A 22807-nucleotide genomic window follows, 5' to 3' on the forward strand; every position below is an offset into this window, starting at 1 on the left:
AACAAGAGGATGGAGGATGGGGAAAGGATGTGGTAAAAAGAGGGGAGGAAGGAAGTCTTGCCTCAACTCCTCAACTACAGGGGGTGACGTGACAGCTGCTACATGGAGATGGCAGCAGATGGCAGTGATAAGGCCACCGGGCCAGTCACGAGGCTTCGTGAGCTGGCCAGGAGCCTTGGAGCCGTCTGCCCAATGACCCCCGAGGCGGGATACCCATGGGCAGTGGCCAAGCCTGGTCCCCAGCCTTGGCTGCCTCTGGCCCTGGCTGGCCCCCGGGACTGCCAAGTAGGAGGGGAAAGGGCACAGGCAGGGGCTGAGGCAGTACCTGTAGACGTGCTCTTCCTCACCGACTCGGGGGCATGGAGGGCCGAGGCCGTCCTGGGGGATGGAGGCACTGGACGTTTTGGCACTGGAGCCGTGCGTGGGCGGTGGGGACTGAGGCTGCAGGAAGGACAGTGCTCAGAGCCTCCCCAGGGGGAGGAAAAGGAACAGCCCGAGTCACCCCCAGGAGCCTGCTACTCACAGCCAGTCTCACCAGGGAATTTCCCTGCTCTGGCTGGGGACAGGTGATTAACACTTGGTCACTGCGCCCCTCACGTGGCAGCTGGTGGGGAGAGCGGGACGTTTCCCGGCCCGCCTCCTCTCCCCCTGAGCCCATTCCTTCCCCGGCTTTCCAAGCTGCTGCCACATAAGCTCCTTTAGCCCCAGAGCCCCTGGGAACTTGCACCCCCCATCCCCACGTACCTGCTGGTGAATGAATCGGGAGGCGCCGGGCTGCCACTGGTCTAAGGAGTCAAGGATCGTGCCATTGAGGGCCTCGCTGGATGGGGGTGGTGGAACAGGGGGTGGCACAGTGACCTCCTGGTATGTGTGGTTCCCAGCTGGGTAGGCGTAGGGGGTCTCCTCGGACAAGAACACGGGCCGTGTGGAGATGTGTGAGGTGGTGGACTCCAAGTCCTCCAGCAAGGCGTCTGCAAAGAGCGGGCGTGGCGGGTGAGCAGCAGGGAACCCAGGGACTAACTCCCCGGTGGCAGTGCCCTCCCCGCCTGCACCCGAGAGTAAGGACTTCTGAGTACCTGCCTCGCCCATGGGAAAATGACCAGCCTCGGGTCAGGAAGATCCTGGGCCGGGCCAGCCCAGCACGGGCTAAGAACCAGTTCCGAAGCTGACCTCTTCACCCTGCCCCCAGACTGGAAGTGCTCTGTAGGGTCCTGGGGCTGCTTCTGGGGCTCTCCTACCTCTGGGAGTCAGGCACCTGCGTTCCCTCCAGACAGGGCTGTGGAGCTGGCTGGCTGGGAGTCAGAAATGCCTTCCTGGAACTTGGAGCTCTGACTCCGCAGGGCAAGGCGGAGAGAATGGCGGGAGGGGCCCCACGTCACGGGGAGGGGCCCGGGCACTGCCAGGTCCCACTTAATTTCCAAAAGCTTAAGCTTTCTCGGCCTCCAGATCAGGGAGACTCTGGGGTGGTACCTGTCTTCCTGACCAGGATGAAGCGGAGCCCCAGGCTCCTTCCCAGGCTCCAGGCTACAGGGTGAGGTGTGTGAAGATGGTGCAGTGTTCCCTACCCCCTCGGCCAAGGCGGGGGGCAGGACTGCTCCGTAGGCTGTTTCTGCGGAAGCCTGGCATGCAGCCTGGCCCCAGAGGCTCCAGGGCCCTACTATTGTGCTTTTAACAGCAGCAAGGGAGCAGAATTAGCCCTCAAGTGCAAGCTTCCATTACCTTGGCACTGGGGAGACAACAGCGGGGGCCCCGGATCTCCCCGGTCTCCCAACAAGAGGCAATGGGCAGGGGTAGAAACTGCTGGACTCCTCCCCACTTCATCCCTCCCCTCCTGGGACCCTCACCAGCCTCATAGCCCAGAGAGCCTGGCCCCACATGCCACACCCTCATTCCTGTCATGCTCATGGACTTGCTCACTCTCACCTCCCTGCTAACCTGCCGGGGGCTCAGTCCCTAGCCCTTGGAATAGTCATCATCAGAAAGCAGTAACTGAATTTACTGCCATTTACTAATGACAGGCACAGTGCTGGGCACTTTGCATTCATGGCCTCAATTAATCCTCCTACCCTATGAGATGGAATTCTGATCCTTCCTTTACAGATGGAACAAGCTTTGAGAGGTGGTGGGACTTGCTCTAGATCACAAAGCCAGTGAATTACAGGACAGTCTGACTCTTCAGAAGCCCCAAACCCCAAAAATCTGGCCTGCAAAGGGCTGCTGTGATCCCAAGATGATGCCACATTTAAATGGTACAACTGCCTGAATGATGGGGCCCAAGCTCTGAGGGCAGCCAGTCCGATCTTTCCTTGCAGTCCTGTCCCCAACCCCACCCCTGCTCAGAGGAAATGAGAGTGAAGCAAGGCCCTCACCAGGGCCTTCTTCTGTGGGCTCACACCTTCTCCCAGCTGCCAGTTCCCCCAAGACCAGCAACACCTACCCCCAGCTCCTACCCAGCTGTTCAGAGGGAAAGCTTGTTCCAAGGTCCAGGACCCCGAGCTCCGTGGCCCCGCGCAAGTCCCCTGACTTCTGAGGAAGGTCAGCTCCTACTCCCCCTCCAGGTCCTTTGGAAGAGGTCTGGCTTCCTGTCTTTAGCAAACCGGAACTAGAGGGAGTCAGTATGTGTCTAGGTAACAGCAGAAAAGGAACCAGTGTCCAAAGCCAATCCCAGTGGCCTTTCCATGGCCACACCTCTGCCTTGGCTTCATGCAGAGTCCTCATTTCCTCCAGGCCCAGTCCATTAAGGGCAGGGTCTCTTCTCTATCACGGGCAGAACCAGCTGGGCTCCCTGGAGCAGGCAATAGGTACAACCCCAGAGGGGTAACAGGAGCAGCTGCCATGCTTGAAAACTGGCCACATGCCAGGAGCTTCACCTGTGTCACCTCCCTCACTAGTGAGCACAGATGGTAAAACTGAGGCTCAGAAGCAGAGTCACATCCCCACACTGCCAAAGCTGGCTGAAGTGACACAGCTTGGATCTGAACTTGGGTCTCTTTGGCCCCACTCAGTAGAAGACAGATGGTTAACCTTCCCTGTCAAAACTTCTAACTCAGAGACATCAGTTCCCTCTGTGTCAAACACCCTCCTCCGTCACTCATGACCTGACTAAGTCTAGCTTACTGGTTTAAGGACTAGCTTCTGGTTTATGATTTCAATGGGCCCTTTCAACACGGATACATCTGCTAGTTGAAAAGCACAGTCCTGGAGTACACGGAAAAAAGATTTCAAGTTCTAGAGTCAAGCCAGAGATGAGGTGAAGTCCCAGCCACTCTCTCCATTATCCGCAGCCACACGGAAAATCATTTAGCCTCCCTGATCCTCAGTTTCCTTGGTCAACTGGGGTGGTTTACTGGGGACAGCAGTTGCTATAGTATACACGGGAAGCTGCGAACATCAGATCTTATTTGCTCTGTGAAATTCAGAAAAAGATCTTCCTCCAAGGAAATCAGGGTAGGATGCAAAGTACTGACTTCTCCTAATTCTTCTATGGGTAGAATCTGGGCAAGACATGAAAAGAGTGACCTTTAAGGAAAAAGCAAAGTAATAAAGTTAACATTCAAAGTAAAACGTGCGTGGATGTCGAGGAGAAGGCACATCGTTTTTCAAACTTCTGAAAGAGAGAGGAACCAAGGCGAGAACACACAGAGCCACAGGGTCTGTGGTGTAGCTTCTTTCTCTCTCTACTCTTACTCTTTATTCTCTGACTGGACAGGGCTTAGTGTCACTGTCCCCCCAAACCCTCCACGAATGCCTCAGGGAAGAGTCAGGAATATAGGAGGCAGCCAAAAAGTACACCTGAGCACCATGGTAGATTCCTACAGGTGCAAAAGCCTGCTGCCTCCCCAAAGGCTGCATGGTGATTACAGGCCAAAGTTTCCTTGCAAAGTCAGCAAACTCCTCTGCTTGAGTAAACACAGGTGGCAGAGGGAGGACTGCACAGTAGAGTCCACTTGCAGGCAGTGCCCTATGGGGAAGGGTCCCCCAGTTTTTAACTACATTCTCTGCCTGGCACCCAGCTCTAAATACCCTAGGGGCAGGCTCAGAGATTTCTTCTACTCACACCCCAAAGGTGTCAGAGAATATCGGGCCCACTGGAACACAGAAGCAGTCTCGAAAGCAGTCAAGGCTCGCTCATTCAGGCTAAGGAAGGTCTAAAACTTCTTCAGCATCTCTTCAGACCTGAGACCCTCCAGACAAGTCAGAGCCACCAAGACCGCCCCAGTCACGCTGTAGAAGGAAGAAGCTCTCCCTGGGGCTTCCAAGCCAACGTGTGTGTGGAGGAAGGGGTGTTCCTCTCCAAACTGGGGGCGAAGGGACAGGGGAGAGGGGGCGCTGAATGCGAAGTCTCCAGCCCACCACAGGCAAGTTACAGCCACTCAGCTACACCGTGGCAATGAAGGGGTGTGGACCTTCCGCAGGTTCCCGCCAGAGGGCGCCATTGGCCCGCCAGCTCCCTGCCGTGGGGAGTAACCGAAGGCGACCTCGCGCAATCACGGAATTTCGGGCCGGGGAAGACCGGGAGCCCCCAGCCACGGACACACTGGGTAAGTTTCAGTGCCAGGAAGCTCGACTGAGCTGGAGAAACAGAGCAGACTACGAGGAGGAGCATGAGGCGGCCTAGGTATCAAGTCTCTGGCCCGTGTCTATCACTATCATTTGAAGAGGTGACCCAAGAGTGACACAGCCCGTGGAGTTCCGGAGACCCACAAGACGCACGCCCTGGCTGCCAGAGGATGCACGCTCCCTCCGCAGACGCACCACGGGTGAAAGCCTGGTCCCCATCCCACAGCCGTGCCTGGTCGCTCAGAGCAGCAGAGGGTTTGGGCCGGGAGACTCCCCCCATCCCCACGGGCAGGCGGCTAGACTGGCACGGTGCACCGGGGCCAGGCAGAGACGAGGCGGCCTTCCCCAGGCCCCAGCCACCGAACCTGAGGACCAGGTGGGAGCCAACGGGTCTGCAGCCCCGAGAAGGTTAAGACACAGGAGTCACTCCCCCTGGAAGGAGGGGCCGGAGGGCCGAGGGGCCGGTCTGCCCGCATTCCAGGGCCAATGCAGCAGCTGCGCCCAACCAGCCCTGGGGCACAGGATTGAGAAGAAAGCACCATGCTCCCAAGGCAGAGGATGGCCCCAAGACTGTGGCCCTGGGGACCTAGGCTGACCCACTGACACATGGCACCCAGTGAGTTAAAGAGAATCAATGAACCCTTTCCACCTCCACCCCCAACTAGACTATAAAAACAAGTCAGGGCTCTTTCATAAGACTGGCTTCCTCCTTCTGTCCAAGCCCCAGCCACTTCTCAGTATGATAAAGACTGTCAAGACCAGAGGCCTAGAGCTGCACAGACGCCAAGAGAGATAAAGGCTCATCCAGGATCCCTCAAGTGTGCTGGGAGGGTATGAGGGACGGGTAGACCCAGGGACATTCTTTCCTCTGAGCACACTAGCTGTGAGAACTGGCACAGGGGGATTCTGAGTCACAACAGATTCTGCTCAGTGGTTCGGTGTGTCACACACACACACACACACACACACACACACGCTGCTGGACAGCTCTTGTGCCTTGGTTTCCTTGTATGTCAGATGGGAATCCCACTCCCTTACTCACAGGAATAAAGATTACATGAGAAACGGATATACAGTGCTTGCTTAGCAAGTCCCTGGAATAGAGCACATGCTCAGTACGGGGGAGTCACTAAGCGAATGGGGGCTCCATCCCAGAGAGGTGGTTAGCCCTGGAAGGGAAAGAGAAAGCACCTCCTCATCCTATCCCACTCCTGCGGGCAAAGGATGCTGCAATCCTGGACCAGCAGTTAGGGGCACCATTCTGGGAAAAACAAAGTTGCCCTGGAGAAGCCTTCTCCAGTCTCTATCAATGAGGAAACGTAAATCATTGAGTCCCAGAGTGCACACTGCTGTACCCGCCCCAGTGCTGGGCCCCTCACCGTTCCTCAATCCGACAGCCCCAGGCAGAACCAGAAGAGATGGGGTCCTGTGGCCATCAGGAAGGTTCCACCTCCACAGGCCTAGGAGAGGTCCACAGTAAGAGCAAGATATTTTCAAGACCTGGTCACCCACCTTCTTTCTGCAAGCCAGTTTTACTCAGCTCTCGTCACCCCAAACGGGGTGGCACAGTTTCCTTAGGAGCTGACGAGTAGAAGGAAGGAGCAGCAAAGATCTCCCTGAGAGCTCTAGGGCAGGCAACAAGGGGCTGCCAGAGCACAGGGCCTTCCCAGCAGCCCAGGGCCAGCTGTCCATCCCTATCAGTTAATAGGAGACCCTGGCTTTCAGAGACTGCACCAAGTCCAGCGAGTCCCTTCCCCCCGGGCCCTGGAGAGGCCCAGCCTTAATGGCCTATCTATCCTGCTGGACTCAGAACTCTGGGCAAAGGTTCACCGTACCCTCCACCCCCGTTGAGCACCTGCTGGGCCTTGGTGGCCTCTGAGTGTCAGAGGAGAAGCTACCCAGTCTCCTTATGGCTGCCTGAGCTCAGGGACATAAGCAGTGAGCGGGCCTGGGCCCTTCCCAAGAAAGGAGCTACGTAAACAGCAGGACCAGCGCCTGCGGATGGTCTCATCTCAGCCCCTTTGCTGAAACTCTTCCAGATTAGGAAGGAGAGCAGAAAGGAAAGGCGGGTCTCCCCCTCCCCCAGCCTTGAGCTCATGAGCAGTTAGAGCAGAGGTAATCTAATCCGCAGCAGTGGGGGTACTTTTGCTCGGTGAGTAACTCCCCAGGAATGGGGAGCTGGGTATATTTATCCTGATAACTGTCCTGGAAGGAAAGGCAGAACTGTGACCAGTAAGGGCTGATCCACAATTAGGCCAGATCTGCTCTGCCCCCACCCAGCCCGGGGACCTGGGGCCCGGACACTGACTAGGAAGTCAATCTCCTAGAGGGGCCTTCCCTGCCAATTTGGGTTCTTGTCAACTGACTGTCTCCTCTCCAAGAACTCAGCTCTAGAGAGCACGGACCTTGTCTTGCTAGATGCCATGTCCCCAGCAGCTACAATGAATGGCTGATTAACAGAGGGCCTGTATAGAGAAGGAAGATGGGGAAGGAGCAGTGGGCAGACAGAACGGCCAGTCTGAGCGGCAGCCAGGAGGCTGTGATTCCAGGCCCAGCACGCTGGGTGCCTGTCAATGGGCTGTACCACCTTTCTGGGCTGTCTTCTCTATCTACAGAGTGGGCAGAACCCAATTTATACCCATTTCTGGTAGCAAGCTCTGAGGAGAGAATTTCAGGTGAGATTTATAAGCTCCCTTAACCTCTTCAGAGTTTGTCTAAATCCAAGATACTGCTATTATATGAATCCCAGACAGGAACTGCTTTCCCTAAGGGGCTGGATGAGAACCGATCAATACTGTAGTGTCACTTAAATATTTAATAACCGTGCCTGGAGGTTATGAAGATTCAGCCACCATTCTCCTTGGCTGACTCATGCCTCACTCAACAGGAACTGCCATTCTACTCTCACGGCCCTGAAGGAAGTGTGGGCTGGGGGTGACACACAGGAAGCCAGGGGAGAGGCCGAGTCTTCCAATCTGCTGCCGGGAGAGGCGGGAGGTGGCCTGTTCCTTCCCTGGGCTTCCCGCAGGCTGTGGGAGGGTGGTTTCCTGTCTGCTGAGGAGCCCTTCGTTACAGGGCTGACACAAAGTCAGTGTGCCGGCAGGTTCGCTTTATTGGGTGCCTGGCTTGCGCCCAAGGTCACTGAGCACAAGTAACCAGAGACTTGAGAGAATGAAGGTGGAAAGGCAACTCCAGAGGTCACCCTGAATGCCAGGCAGAAGCCCAACTGTGCCAGGCCCCATCTGGACCAGGTACTCGCCAGGGCCCCACCGATCAGGCATTCCCCATCTGATGGGGCTCCAGGAGGATAAGCCAAAGCAAGTGGAAGGAGACACCCAGGTTTATTCCCCACACCTCCGACCCACCCCCTTCACCCCGCCAGGCACAGGAGCAGGTCCAGGCTGGCCAGACAGCTGAGCGTCTTTTCTCTTGTAAATAACTCATCTCCGAGGTCTAGGATCAGCAGGCTCCGCCCTTCCCCTGTGGACGCATTTCATTGGTCACACTTCATCCACCTCTTCAGGTCACCCAGAGACTCCAGACTTTTTAAGGTCAAGTCTAGGGCCCATCTCCAGGCCTATCCCACAGTTCCTTCAATGGGTAAAGCATGGGTTTACATACAAAAAGACAGACGGCCTGGAACTCAGGAGACTCCTGTGCTGGAAATTTTCTCGACACTTACAAATCCACCCAATCCATTTCTGTAATTTGGGCTCCGGGAGGCAGGGCGGCTCCTTGGGCCTCTCACCCCTGCTAATCACCAACAGAGGTTAGGAGGGGCTCAGAAGTGAGTCATCCGCCCTACAGAGACCCAAACAGAAAGTTCAAAAGTTTGTCTGTTCCAGGAATGAGCTGTCTTTTCATAATGTTTGTGAATTTTGCAGTACTAGTTACCCATTCTTTGCCAGTCAGGTTCCGACCAATGAACACAGCAACTAGGTGGCCACAGAACAGGTCAGTGCTTCCTGGTCTCAGGCGGCTGGGTCATTTCCCTAATTCAGCTCTCTCTTGCCTGCCTTTCCTAGTTCTCCAAGAGTACCCATAATAGCTCCTAGAGCACCGTTTCTAGCTCTCGCATTTCCCTGGTCACCATGCTGTATTAATTCTTCCTTCACAGGGCCTCTCTCCATTACTTTCCTCCCTTTCTTTTCATCACAGGCAGCCAACAACTTGGACGGGCATCCAAATCCACGCTCAGCCCCTTCTCGAACTCACCTGCAGCATCCTGCTCTGGGTTCTCCCGACTCCAACCCTCTAAGCAGACACCAGCAGCTTGATGTCTTGGAAGCTCACCTTTTTTGAGTGTGTCCATGTCACTTTTGCCTCTCTCACTAGACTCCAAACCCTCTGCAGACAGGGACCTCCTCCCCCCTTGCCAGATCCCCAGAACGAACACCCTCGTGGCCTCTCCTACAGTGACTGGATATGAACCGAAAAAGGAAGAGTCATAATACTTGGCCTCTGACAGCTCTCATAAGATCAGAAACCCTGGGGTTGGCATTCTGGTCTTGAGCTTCTCAGAATATGGCCCCAGACTAGCCCTTACTTCTTCCCCACCTCCACCCCCTCACTGAAACCTGACTTTCCAACTAAATTGGGCCCCTTCCTCCCTTTCCTAGCTGTGTGCCTTTATCTGTAATACTGAATGTACCCCCTCCCCAATTTTCTGCTGGGATATTCATACCCCCAGGGGACAGAAGGAGGCTAAAGGCACAGAAACGACCTCAGGGTAAACCCAGAATACCTTCTGAGGATCAGATTTACTCAGGAGCAAGTAATTTAAACCATTGCCTTAAATTAAAACAAGCAAAATATGGAGTCAAATGCAAAATGCAAATGATTATAAGATAAGGAGTCAGGCTTAGAGACATTTTGCACATGCACTTGGGGATATTGGTGAACAATTTTAAGCAGCACCACAAAGCCACCACTGTCCCCACATAAAGCCACCCCTGTCCATACCACAGATTTGGCTGCTCTGGTGGTGTTGGGAGCTGGGACAGTAATTTAGCTGTATGCCCTACTGACACTCCAGCCAGCATGGCTGTGAGGCGGAGTAGAAAGAACAGGCCTCCAGGCAGTAAGGCAGGTGGGTTCAAGTCCACCACTCACTAGCCTGGGTGGCAATTTACTGGACCATTCTGGGCTTTAGTTACTCAGACACTTCATAGAGCGCACAGTGAGTAATCAATGAAAAAGTGTGCAAATGCCACCATGACAGCTGGGGAGAGCCTCCTCTACCCTCCCACTGCGACACAGAGGAGACACTGGGTAAATAAATCCACATCACTGATTTTCATCTCCCTTAAGCACAGGACGGGGAGGGGGTGGAGCCAGGGACTGCAGCCAGGAATCTTGGAAGCTGTGACAGGCCTGTCACTAACTCAGGCCTCCTTGCTGAGAAAACCACTGACCTCACCCATCCCTGCCTCGGGTTCATTCCAATCCTCCTCAGAGAACATGAGCTGAGCCCAGAAGCCTCCAACTCACTCCCTAGCAAGGACAGAGGCAAGAGACAGAAATGTCAAGGCTCCAGGGCCCCCCCACCCCCACCCAGCTCTACTGCCTGCTAGGAAGTCGCAGATGTCTGAGAGCCCTGTAGCTTTGAACCTGGAACTCAGACAATAGAAGGAGCTACCCAAACTCCACGGAAGCTCTCAGCCTCTGACCTCCTAGAGGAGCAAGCCCAGGAGAGAGCAGCCTCTGCTCCTGCCACTGAGGCTCCGAGCCCAGCACAGTGCTAGGAAGGGACCCAAAGACAGAGCTGCATGGCCAGAAAGCTCAGACAAGGAGAAGGAAGAATGAAATAATCCTTCCTGAGCATCTACTAGGATCCTCGCCTCACACCCCCATTTCACAGATAAGGACAAAGAGGCTCAGGGATGTCCAATGAATGCACTCTGCAGGCAGGCGGAGTCCCCCAGGAGGACAGCTCTGCCTGGCTGCAGAGCTCGTCTATGTTCTCTCCATGACACCCCACAGGGAGAGGCTGTCAGCAGCCCTGCCTCATTCTGCCTGTCACCACTCTCCAGTTTCCAAAGCACAAGTCCTGGGAGTTACTAGACAATACAAAAAGGCTGGCCGCTGGGGTGCTGTTCCACTATGGCCACAGGGGCCCTTGTTCTTCTCTCTTCTCTTTCCCCCTTCCCTCTCTTCTTCACCCTCAGCCCAAGTCAGGGTCCTGACACACTGATGAGCCCCTGGTGGTGGCACGTGGAGCTCAAGAATTCAGAGAAGGCTATACTTGGTTGCTGGATGGCAGGCTTGCATGAGTGTTTCCCTCCTGTGCCATGCAGCCAGCGGCCTCACCTGAGCAGCATGATGCAAGACAGGGCTGCGTCAGGCACTGACCTCTACCCTCACTTACTGCCAAGCAGCCTTCTTATCTGGATGAGGGAGGAGCCTGGGCACAGACAGACCAGTGGCTCTTTGGTGTCCTCGAAACAAGCAGAGGAGGCAAGAGAATCATCAGGAGATAGACAGGCAGTCAGGGCTCCACTGAAAACACTAAACAGCCTACGGACAAAGAAAATCTGAGGCCTGATGTGCGATCAATCAGCTGTGAGGTATGCCACCACCCGTCCTTGGCTAACAATCATAAAGTCTTGACATTTGCAACTCATTTGCTTTTAATTTTAGAAAACAGATTGAAGCAGGTTCAAGATTACCCCATGACCATCGGCCCCACTCATGTGTGTTCCACTATGCTTTCTTGAGTGAGAAAAGGAGCTAGGAAGTGCACAGAAGCCCAGATGTGCCCTCAAGAAGGATGGGCAGTACATGATCCTTACCTACCACAAGTGTCGTCCGTAGGGTATGTCACTGTGGAACACGAGTTGGAACCACTACCTGAGACAGTCAAGAGCTCTGAGAAGGTGGAGCAGATGGGAGAGGGAAGAGCCGAGGCCAGCTGCCCTCTGCCCCGGGCGGCCCTCAATGACACTTTCACTTCCCTGGAGGCATCTATGCCACCCAGCCCTGACCTCGGTCTCACAGATTTTGAAAGCCCTCTGCTCAGTTTTGGGTAAGACAAAGTTCTTGCACCACTTGAAAGTAGATGTCACGAGTGACTGTCAACACCTCCTGAGTAAGGGGATGGTCTAGGGAGGGCCGGTCATATACAGAGGAGCCCCAAGTCTTGTCTCAGTCCCTTGCAAGCTTCCCATGCTCGTTCCCCATGCTGGCAGGCAGCGGGCATGGTCTGACCAGAGGCCCTGATTGGATGGGGTCGTTGATCTACACAGGAGGGATGCTCCAGCCACTGTCCTGAGGACACACATTTCTCTACAAGCCTAGATCCTTGCTGACTCTCCTCACAGGGAAATCAGCCTCTTCCTGGACAGGGAGGGAGCAGATGGAGTTCCACAGTCCTCATGGCCTCGGCTAACCAGAGTCATACTGGGAAACCACAAGAAAAAAAAGGAGGGAAAAGACAGACTTTCCTGAAACAAAAAGCATCCTCTGAGACCTCTGGGCTGTCGGTCTCATTGGCAGGGCTCATGTGGAGGGACATCAAGGAAGAGGACAGGATGGGAAGAGAACTAAAATAAGACCCTGAAGTCTACCTGCAAGAAGCCCACCAACCCCAGGGCTGAGGCAGAGAGCCAAGCAGATGGCAAGCCTCCTGGAAGAACGGAACCAATGGTCTGTGGCCCGGGGCTCATGCATTAGAGAGAGTCCCTGGGCTCCGGCTTGGCTTGGCTTGCCTTGATGTGGCGTGGTGTGGCTGGCGTCCCTCTGCCATGCCCAGCTGGTTACACCAGGAGACTGATGAGACTACCTCAGCCCTGATTTGGATTTTATTAGAGGAGACACTCTGGGACTCTGGGCATCCCCCCGGCAGAGCCAGGACATATGGCAAGAGCAGTCCTCAGCTATAATGCTGAAATCATCTCACAGGAAGTCCCTGATGTGCACACATGGAGAGTATTCCAAAAGTCTGTTTGGAAGTTGGACTTTGAACAGTACCATGGGGACTGTCTTCTAATAGAAGCAGAGCTCTGACGGGGGGATTTGGGTGACTTCCACTGGACGCCAGGTTCTGCAGAGTTTGCAGGGAATACTTTCTCACTCTGAGGGGCCAAGGAGGAGGGCCATCGGGGCGGGGGGTGGAGGGGGTGGGCAGGCCAGTATAAGTCAGCAGCATTGAACCCCATCACTCTGCACTCACAGAATCCGCTTTGTGCCTGGCGTTATGCTGGGCACCAAGGGGTAAAATTGTCCTGGATGCTTCTGGTCTAAACTTCCCAAGGATAGACGGGACAAGAAATCCTGTGCTTCGGTCTCCAACAACTGTACAGAAAATCGGGGAGCCTCGTGGTTAACTTGGCAACCTCTGACCTGAACAAACCTGCCAGTTGGGGCTGCTGCCTCTCCTGTCCGTCTCTACATCCAAACAGGAAGTGGTCACCAAGGAAGTCAAAAAGCTAATCAAGCATCACCCGTTACTGCCCTCTCTGACACCATTTCTTTCTCCTTTTTAAAAGGAGGCAGCAGGACTGGGGGAAGAAGGGGTTAAAGGAGGCAACAGAGAACATAACAGAGGTCACCAGTCCGAGGCCTGCAGGCTGAACCCTATGCTCTTCCTTTCTGTGCCCCAAACTGCGATGTCCTCCTCTGTGGGCATAGTCCCTTGGGATGGGTTGCCTGCAAGCAAAAGGGGGTGCCTGGCTCCACTCCGCTGTCTTACCCCACACCTAGGTGAGGTAGGAGCTGGGATGAGAGGAATCAAATCTCATTGACTATGAACAATGACTCCCGTTTCCAACTAAGAGGGACAAATTTCAAAATGCAGGCACAATGAACAGCCACAGCACTATCTCCTAGTGTCCAGATCCTCCCACGGGCCGTACCACCCTTAGAGCCAAGGGCAGCTCAGTGTGGAGTGGCAGAGTGCAGGAAGTACTAGCAGTCGCTAGGGGCGCCCCCGGGACCTGGTGGCTGAGCCCAGACTGCTCAGACCCAGACCGCTCAGGCCTGTGAGCTTGAATGGCCTAGTGCACATTTTATTCTTTCTTCTGCCCGATTCTACAGTTCCTTACCTTCCCATGCCTACCAATGTTTTTGGTGAAACAGGAATTGTACATGGCTAAGGAATGGCCCAGACATATCTACAAAGATCTCTTTCGGCAATGACCTCTGATTCTTCTCCTTCCAGAGGGGATCCTAGAGGCAGCAGGACTGGGGGAAGTGGGGTCAAGGGAGGCAAGAGAGAACATAACAGAGGTCACTGGTCCAAGGCCTGCAGGTTGAACCGTATCCCCCACATGTGCTTTTTTTAGAAATCTGAGTTAGGTTTCTAAAGAAATCAAGAGACTGCACATGAAAGCCAGGATTTCTGGCTTCCCAAGAGCAGTCAGAAGAGCTAGTAACACTGGTCTACTCCGCTGCAGGGTAACTGCTGGCTATAGCCTAAAATCTAGGTCCCTTTCTTTTTTGACCTACTTTATCCATTCACAACACCTGCTCAGCCTCAGCAGGTATGAGTTTGCGGCATAATGTAGCATGGGCTTTGTAGCTGAACTTGCGTTCAAGTCCCAATCTGCTGCTTGCTGGTACTATACTTCTTTGAGCTCAGTTCCCTCATCTACACAGCAGTGTAATAACAGCCCCTAACATCACTGTGAGATTCCCAAGCTTGGCTTAGGTCCTTCGGAGGAACAAGTAAAATAATGAACATAAAGCAGGCCTGGCATATCACAAGCACACATATCATTAGTGCCTACCTCACCGAATGACACCAGGTGACAGACGGGGGCTAAGGGGCTGTCCCGCCCACAAAGCTGACATCCCTGACTGCCCCACCAGAGCAGGTGCAAAAGAATACTCAGCACAAGCCATAAGCAGCTGCACAGAAAGTGCTCTGCAAGGTGTCAATCCTGCCACATTGGCTCCCAGCTCCATCTGCTAACACACCTGGACTGGATCACTGGTCTCTACCCACAAGGAGATCTTAGGTAAAAAGCTGACAGGCTTGTGCAGGACCCAACCCAAACCGATCTCTTTACCCTGCTTCAAAGCCATCCCCAAGTTCGAAGACTTGCCAAGCGGGAACACCCAGAGGCCTCTGTTCTCAGGATGTGGGGAGCTCAGTACACAAAGCCAAAGGGAGGAAGGGCACTGCTGGTCCTCCCAGGACTCCGGTCCAAAGGCCAACCTGCAGGCCCCACAGTGCCATCTGCTCTGACAATCCAAGCTCTGAGGACGGTGTCCGGGGATGGGCCAGGGTAGTCCTTGCTGCACGTGCCCATCTGAGGTCTCTAATTCCTAACTCGGCCAGAGGGTTCGGCCTTTGGGGTGACATTGACACGGGCCGTCCTGGACTTACTCCAGAGGCCTAAGTGTTAGGCATGACAAGTGCCCACCTGCTCAGTGCAGCCTGAACCTGGCTGCGCAGCCCCCGCCCTCTCCTGACTCAGTTCAGCTCCCCACCGTGGATAAAAGGATTCCTCACCCCTCTTTCCAGAGCAAGAGAGGCTGAGAGCAAAAGAGCTCAACCTTACAGTGGAGGGCGGAACCTGGCCTCCACAGATGACCTCCTAAGGGCTGCATGAGCCACCTGAAATTTCACGCAAAGCATCATGTGCACACGTCCCTACAGCACTGCTTTAGGGAGACGGTTCATCATGTTCACGGCCCAGAGGGCTGGGAATCTGCAAAGGCGAAACCATTGCCCAAGACAACAGCTGGCAGTGGCCGCCCTGCACCTCTCAACTCACTATTGTTGAAAACTAGTCTGATCACTTGGGGCTGAAGCAGCTCCATCTGTGCCTCGATCCGAGGTGACCAAAATGTCTGGAATGGGCCCTGCCGGGCGCTGACCCAGGCAGCATACACACTCCTCTCCAGCGATGCCACTGCCGTGCAAGAGTGCTAACCCGTGGGAGATTGTCGTAATGGGGCGGTGGCGGGGTGGAGAAAAGGAGGGGTTTCTGGGCAGAGGAAGGAACAGAGCTCTGCAGAGGTGCACAGCGGGCTGGCAGACAGAGGGGGCTGGAGTTCAGGGTAGAGTCCCAGCTTGGTGGGAGAGGAGTCAAGGCCTAGGGGTCTGCAGCAGAAGCTGGACTCGCAGGGCAAGGCCTGAAAGACCCGGAGGCTCTTGGCGAGAATGGCAGGACCAGGCTTGCAGGTTAGATTACTCAGGCAGTGTGTGCTGAGGCTCAGCCAGAGGAAGACCAGCAGGCGCAACGCTCTAAAAATAAAAACAGGTAAAATCAGCAAGACCTGGTAACTGAGTGGCTATGGAGAAAGGGAAGAGTGCAGGATGCCTCCCCCATGTTTCCAGCGGGAAGATGGAGGTTCCACCAGGTGACAGAAGAGGAAACGGGAGGCGGAGCAGGAAAGAAGGTGCATGGGAGGGTCAGGGTGACAAGGACAGTGATGGAGGTCAGGCAGAGTCACAGGGCAACCTGCGCCAGGGCCTGCCTTTTTTCCCCTGGCCACATCAACTATCTCAGGGGCCCAGAAAGCAATGGTTTGGGAAATGATACAGGCTTGCCACTCTGCTCTTCCTCTGAAAACAAGCAGTTCTCCCAGGCCAGCCTCGGGGGAGCTGTGAACTGCACACTGCCAGCTTCAGGAATTCTCAGAGTGCCCAGGATCACCAAAGGTTTCCTCCCTCTGTCCACACCCTCGATCTTGAGGCTGAAGTCTGCCCAACCCCCGACAGCCTCTCAGGAAGAGGGGCTAGGCCAAGCCCATTATCACAGAAACCAGGTCCTTCCTGCCACACAAGGAGCGGGGCTCACTCTGGGAGCCGGTGGGCCCAGGATGCAATCTCAGGCCCCAAACTCTCGTAAAAATGCCCTTCAGAACTGGCCCAGGGCCCCAGCCGCTGAGCCCAAGAGGAGTTTGCAAGGGTAGAGCACAACATTTGACTGGAGGAAAACAGAAGACCCACAGGCCAGCCCCACTTCAGCTGTCATGCCAAGGCCACCCCAAAAGGTCATTCTACTGAGGAAGCAAAGGCTAGCAACTGTTCCTGGCCCCAGGTTGGTGTTTTAAAGTCAAGCCCGGAGGACACAGGGGTGCCAAATCACGCCAGTGTTCATTTCTAGAAACATTTCAGCTCTCACTTTGGCTCCCTCTCTCTCTCTCTCTCTCTCTCTCCACGCTTTACACACTACACACACGCACTGCAGCTTCCTCCAGGCCTTTGCACTTCTGTTCCCTCTGCCCAGACCACTCTCCTTTCTCCTTTAGGAGGCCAAATCATTTCTTATCCCTTGAGACTCAATCAGTTTCCTATTCCATAATGTGAGAATAAAAAGATCTGCCTTGCCTACCTGACAAAAAAAGGAATGTGTAGTTTTTATGGTGTAGGCCTCTTCTGTAAGAGAACCCCAGATCTTAATTAGGAAAATTGTATTATCTATGTAAAGGATGAAGGTTTAGGGCTTTTTCTACATGTCAAGATTAAAATAAATACTCAACAGAGGGTCCGTTTAGGGTCTGTTTCCTCCAGGAAGTCCTCCCGGACCACGTTCTCTGCGAGTCAAGACCCCTCTCCTCTGAGTTCCCAAAGTTTTGTGTACTTCCTCTGAGATAACCTATCAAACTGGCAGAACTATCGAAGGGCCTAAGTGTCCAGCCAGCCTGTGACAGCTCAGCGAGGACAGGGAGTGTAGCTTTATTATCGATCTTCACCTTTTCCTATAGGGCAGTGCCTAGCACATGAGAGGTGCTTCATGGACGACTACTGAATAAATGAATGAATGACCTCCTGCCAAGCCCACATGCTACAGAGATCTGTCCTACCACTTCAGTCCATGCCCCCTCTAGTCTCCATAAGTGCTCACCATATGCAAAGCACGATGAGAAGAGCAACACATGCACACAGAGCTCGAGCCCTCCCTACACTTCTAACTCAGGAAATTCCCCTCCACTGTGAACTAGTTACCACCACTCCTCCCCAGCAGGCACCACTGCTACCCTTAAAAAAAAAGACTGTGGCCACAGCACAGCAGCCCCTTGTGGGCACTGAAGGTGTGAACTCCCTGTGTGGCCTGTCTGGCTTCCTCTGTGGGTGGGGAAGGGCAAGCTGGTGAGGTGAGCTAGATTCACAGAAGCGAGGCAGCTGGGAAGGAGTCTGGGTCTCAGGCAGAGTCAGGACCTGGGCTGGGTGATGGAGGAACAGGTGGAAGAGGAGCATTACCAAGAACAACCAGACAAGGAACAGGGAGAATGGCAACCCCAGTGTCCTGCCGATCTCATCCTGCCGCAACTCTCCCCATGGGACAGAGGAGGCAGGAGATGTGAGCTGGAATGTGCGGATTTTCTGAACCATGCACCACTGGAATGTGTTAGCAACACCAGCCATGGGGCTCTGTAGCTGGGAGCAGCTGATAGCATCATTGATTATCATGACTAAGCCACAGATGAGACAAACCGAACCACAAAGCATTCACTGAAGATTAGTGATGCTGAGGGAAGCTCCAAGGGAAAAGTAGCCAGGGAAAGAAGGAGAAAGACAAGTTTTTGGAAGAGAAACTAAAAGAGAGAGGAAGGAAAAAAAATAATGTTTTGCAAACATTTGTTGTTAATTTCTTTAGCCTTTAAAAGGCTCTTTTTACAAAGGAACAAAGAGGGCCTGAAACAGTAAATTTGTGAGTAAATAAAAAAAAAAACTAATAATGCAGTGTGGGTTTTATAATATACGTAGACATAAAATTTATGACAACAATGATACAAAGGACCAGATGGGGGAATGGAAATATAAGATTCTCACGTTATACCTGAAATAGTATAACATGATTTGAAGGGAGACTGCGATGTTAAACCTGTAACTCATACAGCAACCACTAAAAAAAGTAAGCCAATGAAGTAGAGCTAAATAAACCAGTAGTGGAGATAAAATAGAATCCTAAAAAATATTCAATGAATCCAAAAGAAAGCAATAAAATAAAAAAGAATAAAGAACAGATGGTACAAACAGAAAACAAATTTTAACGTGGTAGACAAACCCAATCATACTGATAATTACTTTAAATATTAAAAGGTCTCTATGGCCATGCCACCCTGAACATGCCCGATCTCGTCTGATCTCGGAAGCTAACCAGGGTCGGGCCTGGTTAGTACTTGGATGGGAGACCACCTAGGAATACCAGGTGCTGTAGGCGTTTAAAAAAAAAAAAGAAAATGATGTTAAAAGGTTTATACATTCCAATTAAAAGGAAGAGCTTGCCAGACTAGATAAAAATGCAAGATTCACTAAATGCTGTCTATAAGAAACACTTTAAATATAAAGACACAGATAAGTAGTTCCTACCGGTTTGGTATGTTAAAACAATGGAGAAAAACAGACCATGCTAACACTCATCTTGTGAAAATTGAGAGTGGTTCTGTTAAAATCAGACAAGGTAGAATTCCGGACAGGAATATCACCAGAGATAAAGAGGGACATTTCACAATGATAAAAAGGTCAAAACATAGTATTCTAAATGTATATACACCCAATAACAGAGCTTCAAACTAGATTAAGCAAAATTGACAGAACTAAAAAGAAAAATCAATGATTGTAGCTGGAGATTCCAACTCTCTTATTGAGAAAGCTCAATAATTGAGGAAAAGCCTTTCAAAAAAAAAAAGCAAGAGTAAGATACAAGCGAATAACCTGAAAGTGAAGAATAGCAGGACAGAGAGGACCAATGGAGTGCCAGTCTGAGGAACACAAGGGACCCCAGGCATTTGCTCACTGAAGCAGAGGAGGCCGGGGGTGGTGCAAAAAAGGCTCCCTTCCTTTTGCTAGACCACACAGACCTCCCCCTACCCCGCACCGCCCAGAGAGTGGGGAGGCACATCAGCTCATGCCACACTTCCCAGTGGCTTTCAGTCTCTGACAAATCTGGGTGGGGGGGCGGGCAGTGTTCAGTACCCACACAGCTGGTTGATCACTTTCTCAACTACTATGCTCCCAAGCACATTGGGATCCTCACACAGGAAATACACAAACACACGCACCACCTGTCCCCTTCCCCTCCGGTCTTCCCAGTGGCACTCAGTGGCATCGCTGAGTGGCAATCAGAATGGGAGTCAAAGGAGCTGTATGGCACAGTGGACTAAAGCAGTCTCTGGATTCCAACACCAGCTTGGCCACTTGTCAGCAACTCGCTTCAGGCAAGTCACTTCTTCTCTCTGTGCTTTAGTGTCTGTATCTATAATACCCACTTCACAGGGTTGTTTTGAGAAAAAATTAAGGTAATGCAAGTATGGCACTTGGAACAGTGCCTAGCACAGGGTAAATTACATTAATGCTGGTAATATTCCAATTACGTAAACATATATGCACTGAAAAGATTTTATAGAAATGTATTAAAATATTAATTATGGTTATGACTGGATAATTGTCTCTAAGAGTTTTTATTATATCCTTCTCTCCATATCTCTGTAGTTTTCTAATTTCCTACAATGAACATGTATAACATTGATAATTAGTAAAAAAAAGTTAAATATTAAAAGGAACATGAACATAATGTGTCCTCTTAACATTTATAATATAGAAAAATAAACTTTTAAAACAGTGAAGAGACATAAACACAAAATAACTGAAAACAGGTGTTCAAATAAATAAATACCTGAACACTAATGTTCACAACAGCACTATTCACAATAGCCAAAAGGTGAAAACCACCCAAATGTCCATCAACAGATGAATGGATAAACAGAACGTAGCCTATCCCCGCAATGAAATATTATTTGGCCATTAATAAGGAATGAAGTATTGATACAGCATGGGTGAACCTCAAAAAACAACATACTAAGTGAAAGAAGCCAATCACAAAAGGCCACGTATTGTATGATTCCATTTATATGAAATGTCCAGAATAGGCGAATCTATAGATGCCGAAAGCAGAATGGTGGTTACCAGGGGCTGGGGGAGGAGGTAAGGGAAAGAGACTGCCTAATGGGTATGGGGACTCCTTAGGGATGAAATGTTCTGGGACTAGATAGAGGTAACAGCTGCACAAATACACAAATTAAGTGTACTTGAATTGTACACTTAAAAATGGTTAATTGTGTCTACAGCCATGCCATCCTGAATAAACCCAATCTCGTCTGATTTCAGAAGCTAACCAGGGTCGGGCCTGGTTAGTACTTGGATGGGAGGCCACCTAGGAAGACTAGGTGCTGTAAGCATAAAAAGTAAATAAATAAATAAATAAATCAGGGATTGTAAACTGACAAGGTCCTTGCAATCTGTGAGGTCAACCAAGGGTTGCCTCACCTTAAAAAATAAAAAATAAAAAAATGTTCACTATATGTTATGTGAATTTCATCTTAATTAAAAAATAACAATGAAGGGTATGTATATTGTTTGCATGCCTATATATTTATAAATGTATAGCAAATGGTTGGAAAAGATACATACCAAACTATTAACAATAGTTACCCCTGTGGGGAAAGAAATAAAAGACTTTCACCTTTGTACCTTTTTTTTATTCTTACAATAAGCATGTATCTTCTTTGACATACAAACTTTAACAAAAGCAAATAACAATATCGGATACAAAATGATATGATAAAAGTCTCTAGGAGGAAAAAAAAGCTCAAGGCTACATTGTGGCAGACGTATAGTTCTATAAATGAAGAAAACTAGGACCCCAGACATTCCCCCAAAATGGCTAGAAAGAGTTAAAAGCACAGGTCTGCTGTGCTAGTAAGTGTCCCAAGCAAGTGTTTTCTCCTCAGAGGGCCTCAGTTCGTCCATCTGTAAAACAAGCCAGTTGAACCTTGTAAGTGATTTCCAAACGTTCTCACATTTTTATTTTTAAATTTCTTAAAAGCCACAAAACCCCTTTTGCAATTGTAATATTTGCCCAATATATGAACAAATAAAAAGTGAGCATCGCTGACTGAAGAAGGTGATGGCCAGAGACCCTCCCCCCACCATTCACAGAGGTAGGTGACACCCTAAGTCTCCTTCAAGCTCTAGAAGCGTAGGGCTAAGAAAGACTAGATCTGTACAGAATCACAGAGAAAGGAGTGTTGACTGATCGTACCCAACGGAACATTCAAAGAAGAATCTCTCCAGCAGAAGTAGGAAGAAGAGAAAGGGCAGAAGCCCAAGAAAATGATGTCAAAACGAGCTGCTACCCAGCAACGCCATCAATAGCCAATGACAGCAAGCCAAGGGTCCCGGGGGCAGGTAAACTACAACAGCCCTGGTCCCCATGCCTCTGTGGAGGTCAGCCAGATGACAGCTGTCTCCAGGTCAGTGTTCCCACTGCTCTAGAGGCACAAACAGGATGTTTGGAAACAGATGACCAGAAATGACCACAGGAAGCCATGACAACCACCTCCAGGTGATGCTCCTCTTCCCGCCCCCCACTCCCACCCCTGCTTGTTTCCGATGTGGCTATCTCAGCAGATGAGGCAAAAAGACTTCAAGTGCTGACTTCCAAAGAGAGAGAAGGGGCAGGAATTCTTAGAAAGTTCAGGACACAGCAGAAGAGGCCATCTGAGGTGGTGAGGCAGGGAAGAAATGAGGCCACCCGGCCATCCTAACAGCTGTCCCAAAGTTGCAGCTAGGCTGATGCTAGTAAGGAAGGGTGAGGAAACCACACAGCTACTCATGGGCACACAAGACTTTTCAGATGAGCAGCATGTGACCAAGCGAGGCCAGAAGGGCTGCCAGGCTAGGTCTCCAAGGCACAGTGTAATGTTCCAGGTGCCACATCCGCTCCTTCACACAGACCTCAAGGAGCCAGCCCGACCTGATACTCCCAGAGCTCATCCCAGAGGGCCAACCAAGCCAGGAGCCCACAGAGGAGATGGAGAATCCAAAGGAAGCCAAGTACAGGCCACGGGACACTCCCATTTCCACACATAGAAGAGGAACGCTCCAGGCAACAGAGAGTGAGGAAAAGCCTGGCCGGGACTCTCTGAGCCACTTCAAACCCCAACAGGGCCCAGGGCTGAACCAACGGACTGAGTGCCCCTAAAAGGGTACAGAGGTGGCAGGGCAGCCCAGCACTGGGGTGGGCTTCCAGCAAATGGGTGTGCCCACTCAACTGACAAAAACCATAGTTCACAGTCCAGATAACCAATCTCTCCCTTTCTCTACTGCTACCAAGAGTCTCACTGGCCTAGACTCATCTTGTGAGGTTTCGCCAGTGTCACGGAGCAGCCTTCACGGCCTGCCTTGACCAGAGGAGACCTGAGGGTTCTGGGAGAAGCCCAGCACTGAACTGGAAGCGGATCCTGGCGTGGCTCTCTGTGGCAGCTTTAATGTTAGTGTTAGATGAGCGAT

The 22807-nt window shown here is 51.9% G+C and overlaps 1 protein-coding gene, 1 long non-coding RNA gene, 1 other non-coding gene and 1 pseudogene across 9 annotated transcripts in view; 3 read left to right on the forward strand and 1 right to left on the reverse strand.

Moving 5' to 3' along the window:
• The window catches only part of PXN (paxillin), a 42868-nt gene that overhangs the window by 10921 nt on the left and 9140 nt on the right, over positions 1 to 22807 (reverse strand). For 3 of the 7 annotated variants that reach the window (XM_039868308.1, XM_039868306.1, XM_039868305.1), the window contains 2 exons: positions 745 to 971; positions 326 to 441 (listed from right to left, as the gene is read on the reverse strand). Coding sequence is in view for 5 of the 7 variants with exons in the window: in XM_039868306.1 (XP_039724240.1) it covers positions 326 to 441; positions 745 to 971 (343 nt within the window). In the remaining 2 variants the exon portion in view is untranslated. Of the gene's footprint in view, positions 1 to 325; positions 442 to 744; positions 972 to 1076; positions 1400 to 2450; positions 2734 to 22807 lie in introns of those variants that run through there. The other 4 variants (XM_039868303.1, XM_039868307.1, XM_039868304.1 and 1 more) reach the window with 4 other exon arrangements.
• On the forward strand, positions 4400 to 9378 carry LOC120606783 (uncharacterized). The gene is made up of 2 exons (XR_005653988.1): positions 4400 to 8514; positions 8719 to 9378. It is a non-coding gene; the product is annotated as an uncharacterized LOC120606783 (long non-coding RNA).
• On the forward strand, positions 18559 to 18677 carry LOC120606888 (5S ribosomal RNA). Its single transcript, XR_005654015.1, has one exon. It is a non-coding gene; the product is annotated as a 5S ribosomal RNA (ribosomal RNA).
• LOC120606869 (uncharacterized) lies at positions 20576 to 20694 on the forward strand (annotated as a pseudogene).

Source organism: Pteropus medius, unplaced genomic scaffold (genome assembly GCF_902729225.1).
Source record: "Pteropus medius unplaced genomic scaffold, Ma_sr-lr_union100, whole genome shotgun sequence".
In the NCBI taxonomy this organism is placed as follows: Eukaryota; Metazoa; Chordata; class Mammalia; order Chiroptera; family Pteropodidae; genus Pteropus; species Pteropus medius.